At 64.5% G+C, this 12140-nt stretch overlaps 1 protein-coding gene across 1 annotated transcript; it reads left to right on the top strand.

Moving 5' to 3' along the window:
* Positions 1 to 5396: 5396 nt before the first annotated feature.
* LOC128918883 (transcription factor E2F2-like) lies at positions 5397 to 10284 on the top strand. Its single transcript, XM_054223681.1, is given in 7 exon segments — positions 5397 to 5658; positions 6631 to 6718; positions 7753 to 7972; positions 8088 to 8142; positions 8144 to 8247; positions 8449 to 8563; positions 8833 to 10284. Coding segments are annotated over 7 exon segments (1119 nt in total). The 5' UTR covers positions 5397 to 5607; the 3' UTR covers positions 9319 to 10284.
* The last annotated feature ends 1856 nt before the right edge of the window (positions 10285 to 12140 follow it).

Below are 12140 nucleotides of genomic sequence, written 5' to 3'. Positions count from 1 at the left end.
GCCAGGCAGCCTCTCGCTGGAGGACCCCAAAATATCGTGTCTCCCAAAATAGATGCAACCACCCCCCCCGAGAAGCTGGGGATGGGAATGGCGGCGGGGGGCGGTGGGGATGGGGGGGTCACAGTGCTGAGCCTGGAACCCACCAGATTGGGGGGAGGGGGGTGGTGCTTTTCAATAAGTAATTAATTAATTAAAAAATCAATCCCAGCCCCAGTGACGCCCCCATCCCAGCCCCCCAACAGGCCACGCCCACTTGATTTGCATACAGGCCCCCGCCTCCCCCCCGCCTCTGCGCGGCCCCTTTAAGGCCCCCCCCACCCCCGGCGCGGCGCCGCCGGCTGCCGCGGGAAGGGCGGGGCGGCGGCCAATCAGCGGGCGGCATTTTCCGCGGGAAATCCGAATTTCGCGGGACGGCGTTTGGCGCTTAAAAAAAAAAAAAAAAAAAAAAAAAAAGAAGACAGAGAAGAGAGAGAAAAAAAAAAAAAAAAAAAGAAGAAAAAATAAGGCGCGATCGGGGCCGGGCACGATCGGGCAGGAGCGGAGCCCGGTGGGGGGGGGCACCGGACCCAACCTGCCCCGGCCCCATCCGGCCCCAGTTTTGGGGCTAAAAACGCTTTTTCCGCCCGGTTTTGGTGGCGCCGCCGCGTTGCTTCTCTGCAGGTTTTTCCGGGGGGTGTGTGTTTTGGTTTTTTTTGGTTTTTTTTTTTTTTTTTTTTGGAAACCGGCGGGTGTCAGCGCCCGGCGGACGACACCCCCCCCCCCCCCGATCCCCCCCCAGAAAAATGCCGCCGCTGAGATTGTGACCTGGCTGGGGTGCTTCTGTCCCCCTCCCCAGGGCCGGGCTTCTCGGAAAGGACTTTGCAATGCTGCGGCTTCCCAGGGGAGTGTCCCCCGCCCCGGGGAGGGGGGGCACCGCCCTCCCTCCCCCCCCTCCCCACCACCACCCGAAGAAGGTCATGTCGGTGATGGGCTCTGTGGAGCGGGGGGCTTCCAGCCTGGGCAGCCCCCCGTTATCCACCGGCTCCTTCACCCAGGTCTACACGCCGGCGGCTGTCAGCGTCCCCGCTGCCCTGGGGGGGTGTCTTTATGCCACCCCCCAGGGTCCCCAGCTCAGGACCCTCCGCTCGGCCTCGGCGGGACGGCTGCAGGTAAGGTGTCTGCACCCCATCCCCTCCCCGGGCTTCGCCGCCGTGGGACGCGGGGCTGGGGGCTCCGTGGGGACTGGGGAGCAGGGGGGTGGGTGACCCCAGGATGCAGAGCCCCCCTCCCCTTCCAAATTTTGCGGCCGATATGGGGGGGGTCCGTACCCCCCCTCGGAGGTCCCTTTGGGGTGGGGGAGGGTAAGGTTTGAAATCAGAAGTCGCAGTGAAATGGCTCGTACGTTTCTCAACTTCCCTTCGCCCCTGCGGGCCTGCAAAGCTCCCGGCTTCCGCTTTTCAGCCTTTTTCGGCCTTTTTTACCCCCCACCCCCCCCACCCCTCTCTCCAGCTTGCAAACAGTCTGGGTCGTGCCTCCAAACCTGGCCGTGGCGCTGAGGCCCTTTGCAAAACCTCTTTTTGTATCAAGGGAACGGGTTTCATCATGTGGGTGGGGGGCACCGGCCCTTGCTCTGGGGCTGTGACCCCCCGGGGGTGACCCGTCACCCGGGGAGGTGGGGGGACACGGGGTTCAGCGCCGCTGCCCAAGCTTGGTTCCTGCCTGCGGTTACAGCCGGGCTTGCAATGCCTTTTTTTGGCTGGGGGGGGGGGGGGGGGGGGAATTTGAAGCAATCCCCATCCTCCATGGGACACCCCAAGGCTTTGAAGCAGGGACCCTGATGCTGGCACAGGGAGGGGGTTGGTGGCCCTGGCTGTGTCCCTGTCACCGAGCCAGGGGACAGGGCTGTGCTTGCAAAGCCTGGCACCTGCCGTCCCTAAACAGGGAAACTGAGGCCCAGGTCCGGTGTTGGCCCCGTGCCCAGCATCGGGGTGCAGGGGTGGCTCGGCCCAGCCCGGTTCTCATCCTGGGCCCCCCGCCGAGCCCCCGGCCGGTCGTTCCCGCTGGCAGCTGGCATTTAATTCCTGCCCGCCCCAACCCGGGCACGCATCCAGCCTTCACTGGGAGCCTCTGTTCTCCTCGGGTCCTGGGAGGCATCCCAGACCCCGCTAACTTCGATTTAGTTTTTTCAAGGCTTGATTTATTTATTTGTTCCCCCCCCTTTCCCCCATCTCTGACGCTCGGTGGCAGCTGGGGACATCGCGGTGGCTGGGGGAGAGGGGGTGTCCTTGCTCCCCCATCCGTGCGTCCCCCCCCACCCCGAGGCTGGCTGGGGCCGTTGCAAGCCCCATCCCGGGGGGCTCCGGGGCCACCTGTCTTTTCCCTGCTCTCTTTGTCTCCGAAACGCGTGAGATGATGAATCCTGCGCTGCCGGGGGCTGTTGTGGAGGGAGAGACCCGTGCTGCCACCCCCCCCCCCCCCCCCCCAAAAACACCTCACAAACTCACAGTCCTGTTTCTCTGCATCGCTGCGGGGCTGGTTTGGGGCTAGTGGCCTCTTTGGCATCACCACCATCATCATCGTCACCCACACAAGGCCCCAGCCAGGGAGGTGTTCAGGGTGCTCCTGCCCACAGCTGTTTCCTGAATGGGGTCTTGGGGGGCTCGTGTGGCACTTGGGGACATGAAGTGACACTTGGGGACAAGAGGGTTTGGGCTGGTGGCCTTTTTGACATTACCATCATCATCATCATCACCCATGCCAGGAGATGCTCAGTGTGCTCCCACCCACGACTGTCCCCTGAACGGGGTCCGGGTGAGCTCATGGGACGCTTGGGGACATGGAAGTGCTCCTGCATCCCCCTTGGTGGCTGGCAAGCGGTGTTCCGCTCTGTCCCCATCCCATTCCCTGATGCCGTGATCCCACTCCCGGTGCTGGAGATCCCATTTCCAACCCCGGTGCGATGACACTCCCAGCCCCAGCAGCTGGGCGCCCCCCCCCAACCCCTGCCCCCCAGTTTATGGGCACAACCTTTGTGTGCAGATCCGGGGCAATCAGATAATGAGCGTTTCCTCCCAATTCCTGGCCAGGGCAATTGCGGCCGCTCCCACTTGCTGGATTTGTGCCGTATAAATGCTCCAGGGTCACCTGGTGCAGTTGGAGGGAGCCCATCACCCCGCGTCCGGCCGCGGGAAAGCGGGATGCCTTGTCTCTCATGGTCGAAAACCATCTTGGATTTCCTTTAGTCTCTGATTTGAGGGTTCTGGAGCAGGAAAATGCATTTCCCCCCATGAACGTGTGTATTTCGGAGGGGTTTTATCCAGTGCCAATCCCACCCTGAGTATTTGCCCAGCTCCTGGCTCTATGGGGTCCCTATAGGGGCCATGGGGGCTCTATGGGGGCTCAGGGCTGCGAAGGATCCCCAGAGTGAGCGGAGTCCTGGCTCTCTGTGCCTCCTCTGTGCCGGGACGTTGGTGTTCAGAGTCCGCCGCGATTTCGGCATGAGCTGGCAGGCTGGGCTGCCCGTGCAAAGAGCACCCAGGGTGGCAGGAGGGTGGCAGCCCCTGTGGGTGCTGGGCTCTGGAGCCCTTCCCCAGCGGGAGAACCGCTCGGCAGCGCCACGGTTTCTGCTGGGGTGACCCAGGGTGATCCCGTCCCACTTTGATCCCGTCCCGCTTTGATCCCATCAAGGCTTTTTCTGCACGGGCTGGAGAGGGGATTTTTTTTTTTGGGGTGCAGGGAGTTGGGAGGAGGGGAAGGATGGGTGGGAAGGTGGTGGCTGTCATGTCACCCTCGGAGGCGTTTTACAGCCTCCAGCCCCTCTCTGCCGGAGAACATCTCATGCCAGGCCTTCCCCCTCCATCCATGCTGGGATGGGGCTGTCGGAGGGGATGGAGATGCTGGCTGCATCTCGGAGTGGTACCCAGCGTGGGGGTCCAGCCTCCCCCCCACCACAGGGAGGGCTCCCCATCCCACAGCCAGGGCTGGGCTCAGCCTCCCTCCCCGCCCCACGATGGCGCTGAAAACCCCTCTGACCCCCTAAATCTGGGGGTTCTGCGTCCCCCCGCTCCGTGCCCTGCCATCCCAAAGACAGGGAGGGGCGCATCTGGGGCGGGGGGGGAGCTGATCCAGGAGCCCCTTGGCATGAGCAGCATCCCTGGCGCGGTGGCACGATCCTGGGGTGCCCGGTGGCCCCCTGCCAGCTCCGGGTGCCCATTCCCGGGCACTGCGTTCCCACGCCCCGGGGAGGGCGGAGGGGCTGGCACAGGGCGGGGAGGGGGAAACCGGGGTGTGTAGTGGGGGTGCAGAAAGGCCGGGCAGGGCCCGGGCAAGCCCGGAGAAGGCAGCGGGTGCTGTTGAAAGGAAGCGTTGGCAGGAGGAACCCGCCGTGGCCCCCCCGGGGCTGCTCTGATGCTTGGGCTGGGTGCAGGGTGTAGCCCCTGGCGCCAGGGCTGGGCTGAGGGTGCTTGGCAGGCAGAGCTGGCAGGGGGCCCAGCCTGCCCTCCCCCCCCTCCACTTTACACCCCCCCCCCAGCAGGCTCCTGCCCTCCCCCAGGTGGGGGTCGAGCCTCCTTTCCCACCCTCAGCATCATAGCGGGGTCCCCCCCCTGGCCCCGCATCCTGGGAAGCAGTGGTTAGGGGCTGGCGAGCAGCGTGGGGGGGTCCTCGCAGTGCTCTGGGGGGGGGGTGCCGGGGGGGGTGTCGGGGTTTGGTCCCTGGCCCCCCCCCCCCACCCCCCCGGCCCCGTCTGCTCTGGTTTGTCCTGCCCCCCACCCCCCCCCCCGCCTCTCCCCAGCCCTGGCAGGGCGCTGGGAGCCCCTGGCTGTGCCCCGCTCAGCTGTTGTGTGCCTAATCCTGCCCAGCCAGGGGCGGGGGGGGCAGCAGCTGGGACACAGGAGGGACCCCCTTGTCCATTGTCCCTTCCTGGTGTGCCCCTGCCCGAACCCCCCGAGCTCCCCCGCTCCCCCCCCCCCGCCCCCAACCCTGAACGGCAGGGGGTCCCCCTTTGTCCCTTCCTCCACATGGGGACACCCCCTTGGTGGCCGTGGCTGTGGCCCTGGGGGGTGGGAGGTGGCTGGGGACACCAGGACCTGCCCTGGGTTGCTCCTGTGCCTCAGTTTCCCCATTGCTTGGGCAGCTGGGGTGCAGCCAACCCCCCCCCCCCCCCCCCGACATCAGTGGTGGGGACACAGCCATGGGTGTCTGGAGAAGCAAGGGTTTGGGTGCCAGCAGGAGGAGGGGGGGGGGCCCAGAGGATGCCCCCCCCTCCCCTCCTTGTCCCAAATGGTGCTGGCAGATGCTTTGGGGTCTGATGTGGGGCAGGTGTTTCCCATGGGCTCGGCGTTAACCGTTGGGGTGCCGGCAGCTCGGGGGCAGATCCGGGGGCGCGGGGCCGGGGATGGAGGCGCGTTCGCTGGGGAAAACCCGCTGGGGGAAAGGGAGGGAGGCAAGAGATTCCCACAGGAGCTTGGGACCAACCTGGCTCCCTGGGGGGGGCGGAAAACAGCCCCCGGCGCCTCTCCTCCCGCCGGCCCCCACGGGTGGGAACGCCGCCCAACCCTTCCCCGCAAAAGTGGGGTGCGCTCCCCTCCGGGAGCCACTGTCGGAGCCGAGCGCGGGGACCCGGGCACCATGCGGGACGTGCTGGGGGGGACCCTGTGGGACAGCCCGGCCTGGGAGCAGGTACTTGGAGTTGGGGGGGGGGACGGACGGAACGGGGCTGGGGCTGGGGGGGGGGGGGGGGCTGCTTTCTACTGCTGACCAAAGTCCCCCAGCTCATATGCAGGGGGGGGGTCCTGAGGGATTTGCACCTGTTGGGGGGGGTGTTGGTTTTCGTGACACCCCCCCCGGGTCCTCTCTGCATCTGCTTTGCTGCACCTCCCTCCCCCCCACCCCCCCCCTTCCCTTCATCTTTTCTCCCCAAGTGATGCTGGAGCTGGGGGGGGGGGGGAGGGAATGTCCCTTGGGGGCCATTTCAAAGGAGTCGCTTGCCCTGGCGAGGGGACAGCGTATGCGGGGACATGCCCCAGGACTGTGTGCCCCCCTCCCTCCCCCTTTCCCCCCCCCCAACTTCACCTCGCCCCAGTTTCCCTCCAGCTGGGTGCACGTGTCCGGGGCACCCACGGGTCCCCGGGGAGGGCTGAGCCCCAGCCCCAGGTGCGGCGGTAGCAGCTGGGTGCCCTCGGCTGCCTCCAACCATGGCGGGGGGGTGTGTGTTTGTGGGGTGAGGCGGGGGTGAAACCCTGCACCCCAACGATCCATCTGGGAGGGTGAGGATCCGGCCTGGGAGCTGCCGCCGCGTTCCCAAGGCTCAGCCCCACGGAGCCATGCCAGGAGCTAGTGGAGGAATCCCAGTGGGTTCCCCGCGGCTGCCGTGGGATCGCTGGGATGGGCTGGGGTGCTTTGGCGGAAGCGGGCAGGAAGCCATGGTGGGGGGGTGCCGGGACCCCCCCATCTCCTCCCCACCCATCTCCATCGCCCTCTCGGGTGTGGAGCCCTTCCCAGAAGGGGGGTGGTTTGCAACTTGATGAGTCTCTTGCAAGATCCACCCCCCCTCGCCAACCCTGGGCTGTGGCACCCCCGGGGGGGGGTCTGGGGGGGCTCAGGGAGGGTATCTGGCTCTTTCCCGATGTGGGGGTTTCTCTCCTTTTCCAGGCCAAGAGGAAGCTGGACCTGGAAGGCCCCGAATTTCGCATGCCCAAGGGGAAGGGCAGGACGCTGGTGCAGGTCCCCAGCCCCAGGAGTAAGTGGCGCTGGGAGAGATGTGGGGGGGGGGGGAAGCTGGGGGGGGGGACAGACCCCGTTTCTCTCCCCTCTTAATGCTGCTGCGATGTCCCCTCTAGCACCACCCAAAGTGACCCGAGGTGGCCCCGGCTCCTCAGCCCCTCCTTGCTTCTGCTCGGCAGCTCTTTGAGGTGGTTGAACTCACTGCGGCAGCAGAAAACTCCTGGGGGGGGTGAGGGGGGGGTATTTTTGGGTTATTTTCCCACCAGGTTAGGGATTGTACAGTGTTTAATGTCCCCAGCGGGTCCAGCCCTGTGTCACCACCATCCCATGGCCCAGGCTAAGGAGAAGGTGGGGAGGTCTCTCGTGTCTGGCCCCAAGTCACCTCCATCACGTGTCCCACACTAGGGAAAGGATGGGGGGAGTCTCTTGTCTCCACCCCCCTGTCACCTCCATCCCATGGCCCAGGCTAAGGAGAGGATGGTGGGGGTCTCTTGTGTCCAGCACCGTGTCACCTCTGTCCATGGCCCACCCTATGGAGAGGACAGGAAAGTCTCTTGTGTTCAGCACTGTGTCACCTCCACCACATGCCTATGCTAAGGAGCATATGGGGAGGTCTCTCGTGTCACCTCCATCACGTGTCCCACACTGAGGAGAGGATGGGGAGGTCTCTCGTGTCACCTCCATCCCATGTCCCACACTGAGGAGAGGATGGGGAGGTCTCTCACGTCACCTCCATCATGTGTCCCACACTGAGGAGAGGATGGGGAGGTCTCTCACGTCACCTCCATCATGTGTCCCACACCAAGAAGAGGATGGGGAGGTCTCTCGTGTCATCTCCAACACATGTCCCACACTAAGGAGTGGATGGGGAGGTCTCTCGTGTCACCTCCATCACGTGTCCCGCACTGAGGAGTGGATGTGGAGGTCTTTTGTGTCACCTCCATCACGTGTCCCACACTAAGGAGAGGATGGGGAGGTCTCTCATGTCACCTCCATCCCATGTCCCACACTAAGGAGAGGATGGGGGGGGGGTCTCTTGTTTCCCCGCAGCCCCCAAGTCTCCTGGGGAGAAGACCCGCTACGACACCTCGCTGGGGTTGCTTACCAAAAAATTCATCCGTTTGCTGAACGAGTCACCCGATGGCGTGGTGGATCTCAACCGGGCGGCCGAGGTGCTGGAGGTCCAGAAACGACGCATCTACGACATCACCAACGTGCTGGAGGGCATCCAGCTCATCCGCAAGAAGTCCAAGAACCACATCCAGTGGATGTAAGTGATGCTGGGGGGGATGGACATGGGACGTGGGGACGGGGCAAGGTGGGGGGACGGGTGGCTCGGGGACGTGTAAAGTGTGCTGTCACTCAGGTGCTGTCTCCACTGGCAGGGGGACGGGGATCTTTGAGGACGCGGCGGTGACGGAGAAGCAGCAGGCGCTGCGGGGGGGAGGTGGCCGAGCTGGCCAGGACGGAGAGGACGCTGGACCAGGTCCTGCAGGACTGTGCCTTGCAGTTCCACCAGCTGACCGATGATGAAGCCAACCAGAGATATCCTTGCTGGGGGAGATGGGGAGGGAGGACGGGGTGTTGGGGACAGGGGACAGGGTCTTGGGGACCCCTCTGAGCCACTTCTCCTCCAGTTGGCTTCCCCTGGGATGGGGCGGGATATTCGGAGGCTGCTGTTGGGATGGGGGGGTTGAGCCGTCCCACTCGCAGCCCCTCTTTTTCCTATACCTGGTCCCCGTCCACGCTGGCCTATGTCACCTACCAGGACCTCTGTGCCATCAGCAGCTTCCAGGAGCAGACGGTGATCGCCGTGAAGGCTCCTCCGGAGACGCAGCTGGAGGTGCCGGACTTCAGTGAGGTGCGTGCGGGGCCGGGACGGGGGTCGGTCCTGGGGTGCGGGTGCTGCTGTATCCGCGCCACCCTTGATGGCTTCATCTGGGGCATCCCAAGGGTGCAGCCCAGCATGGCCCTGGGGGGCTTTGGGGTGTCTCCGTGGGGCTGTTTGAGCCTGAGCTGGTCCTTTAGGGGTTGCGATACCCTGCCTGGACCCCACCCGGGTTGGGGGCAGTGGGGTGGGATATGGGTGCCCATCTGGGTGCCCCGCTGAGCCTTGCTCTGCCCCCCCAGGACAACCTCCAGCTCCACCTGAAGAGCACCAACGGCCCCATCGAGGTGTACCTCTGCCCGGAGGAGATCACGGAGGAGAGCCCCACCAAGGACCACGATGTCCCCCCCGCTGCCACCTCCCCACGGGACCACGCCATACCCCCTTCCCTGCCACACAGCCCCGGGACAGCCCCTCAGCCGCCCCACACCGCCCTGCAGAGCTGGGGGGGCACAGGATCCCCCTCCTCACCATCGTCTCTGCCTCTCGCTGTCCAAGGGGGGCCCAGTTCCTTGCTGGAGGTGGAAGCCGGTCTCCTGGGCTCGCCCCCACACCTCTTGCAGCAGACGGAGGACCAGCTGCCCTGCACCCCCTCCCACCTGGACTCAGGACCCTTCGTCACCTTCTCGCCCCCCCTGGAACAGGACGACTATCTCTGGGGGCTGGAGGGCGAGGGCATCAGTGACCTCTTCGAGGCGTACGACCTGGGGGACCTGCTGAAGCACTGAGCAACCCCCCCGCCCCCCACCTTGCCATTGTCCCCTCCGGTCATTTGTGTCCTGAGCGTGTGGGGTCTCTGCGGGGTGGCTGGAGAGCGTGGGGTGGGTTGGGGGGTGCTGGTTTTTTTGCAGGTGGTGGGGGAGGGCTTGTGTTGTCCACCCTGGGTGGCTTCTTCTCGCTCTCCTGGGTTGGTTGTCACCTGAGGGCTGTGTTTGTTACCTCGCTGGGCTCCGGGAGTGCCCTGGGGTGGTGTAAACCCCTGGGAAGGATCCGGCCAGGTCCCACCCCAGCTCCCCACCATAACCCCCCATGGCACTGGGGGTGGGTTAGGGGCACCCCTGGGTGGCAGAGAAACCCCTGCCCGGAATGGGACATGTCGGGGGGGGTGGTGGTGGCATGTTTTGGGACCACTCCCAGTTGCTCCCAGTTAGACTGGTTCTTCGGGGTCATGATGGGTCGTTTCCAGCGGTATTTCCCGCGCCCCCCAGCTGCGGCTGGCATCCAAAATCAGTGGCTCCGGCAAATCCCTGTCCAGGACACGGAGATGTATTTCTTGGGGGGCTGCAGCCCCTCTCCCCCAGTCTGTACCAGCTCCCTCCAGCCTCTCGGAGCTATCGGTACTGGCGGGGGGGGGTAATGAAACTGGAGTGTACTGGGAGGAGGGATGCTATCAACTGGTGGCTGGAGCATCACCTGTGGAGAGGGGCTTGGGAAGCAGCGCAGAACGAGCCCCTGGACACGGGGCTGGACGCGGCTTTTAATTGTGCCATTGCAAAATAGATGTAATTATTGCACTGTATTTATACGGGATCCCCCTTTTCGGCACAGCGCTGGCGAGGGGCGGGTTGGTATTTTGATTTTTAAGCGGGCGTATTTAAGTTGTCCTCCTTGGGGTTGGTTCTCCTGCGGTTTGGCTGGGAGGTGGCGTGGGTGGGAGTGTGTGTTTTGGCGTGGAAAAACTTGTGGCACTCGATGTTTTCTGCCTGGGAGGGGATGAAATAAAATGAAACTTTGGAGTTAGAAGGGGCTCTTTCCCTTTAAGCGGCGAAACGCTGGGGCGGTTTGGGAGGACTGAGGTGTTGGGCTGGTTTTGCTCCTGTTTTCAGCGTAAAAAAGCCTGGTTTGGGGCCTTTTAAGTGGCCAATCGGCTCTGGAGGAGCTGGTGGAGAAGGGAGTTGAGATGAATTTGTGGCTGGAGCGAGGGAAACGGGTCTGACCTGCTGCAGATCGGTGATTTCCAGCCCAAATCCGGCCGGGATGAGCCTTCGCCCGAGCTTGAGCCCCTTGGGCATGGGAAAAGCGCCGGAGTCGGGGCTGGGATGGGTTTGTGCACCCGGATTTGAGGGCAGGTTTGGAGGTTGCAGAGCGAGACCCCGGTGGGGCCGTGCCCATGGAGGGTCCCTTCCCTGGGGTACTGCCCCAGGTCACCGGCCCCTGCCAAGTCCTGCCGTGACACGGTGGTGACAACAGTGCTGGTGGCACGGTGATGGCTAGTGGTACCCAGTGATGGCCGGGGTATCTGGGGTACCCGCTGATGTCCGGTGGTACCCAGTGGTGACTGGTGGTCTCTGGGGTACCCAGTGATGGCCGGGGTATCTGGTGATGGATGGTGGTACCTGGTGATGTCCAGTGGTACCCAGTGGTGGCCGGGGTATCTGGTGGTCTCTGGGGTAGTCAGTGATGTCCGGTGGTACCCAGTGATGGTCGGAGTATCCGGTGATGGATGGTGGTACCTGGTGATGTCTGGGGTACCCGGTGATGATCGGTGGTACCCAGTGATGTCCAGTGGTACCTGGCGATGTCTGATGGCACCTGGGGTCACGACACATGTTGCAACGCTCATCTGGAGGGGCAGAAGAAGAGGAGGAGGAGGAGGAAGAAGAAAAGGAGGAGGAGGAGGAGGAAGAAGAAGAGGAAGAAGAGGAGGAGGAGGAGAACGCCGGGCCAGGTGAGCCGGGTGAGGGGCACAGACTGCTGTAGCCACGATCCTGTCCTCTGTCCCCCTGCGTGTCCCGGAGGAGCTGGGGGGTGTCCCCTGGTCGTGTCACCCCACCCCACCCCCGCAGTCCCCAAGCCCGCCAGGAGGTGGCAGGGCCACCCCAGCAAAGGGGCTGTCGCCAGCCCCGCGCCGGGAGGGACCCCGCGGTGCCCCCGGGAGAAGCGGGGTGTCTGGGGGGGTCTCGGTCCTGCCCGGGGGTGGGGGGGGCTGCAGGCGTTTGGGGGGGGTCCAGCCCGCCCCACACTGTCTCTGTCCTGGGCTGCCCCTGTGGCTGCTCTGCTGAGGCCAGTGTCGCCCCCCTGTGTCCCCCAAGGAGGCTCCGGGGGTGTCTGTCTGCTGGGGGGGCTCCTTCCCAGTGGGAACCCCCGAATTCCCCCCGTTCCCGTCCTGCCTGGGCTGCAGCCTCTTAACCCTGTGTCTGCCAGAGCCCTGCTGAGGGAGATGACCAGGGACCTCAGTGGGTGCTGGTCGTCCCCCCCCCCAAATTGGGGTGGGCAAATTGCACCCCAAGGCTAAACCGTGGGCACTTCTGCTTGCTGGTGCCGGGGGGACCGAATATTTAAAGTACAACCGTTCACCCTATGGCTCTTCCCATGTCCCTGTCCCCCCCCAGTGACACTGGATTAGAGCAGGGTTTGGCCTGGCTCCGCCAGATCAGGCACAAACCCGAGTTTTACTGACCCCCCCTCCAGGCTCAGTAAAAGGGACGGGGGTCTGTCACCCCCCGATCTACCCTGGATGAGGGTTGCTTGGTCTGGGAGGCGGGAGCGAGGGGCCTGGCGGGGGGGTTGCAAAGCAACCTCACACCCACGTCGTCCTCTCTCGTGGCAA

This window comes from Rissa tridactyla, chromosome 18 (genome assembly GCF_028500815.1).
Source record: "Rissa tridactyla isolate bRisTri1 chromosome 18, bRisTri1.patW.cur.20221130, whole genome shotgun sequence".
Taxonomy (NCBI): Eukaryota; Metazoa; Chordata; class Aves; order Charadriiformes; family Laridae; genus Rissa; species Rissa tridactyla.
Note: the sequence above shows the minus strand (reverse complement) of the source record. Positions and strands in the feature narration are given on the sequence as shown.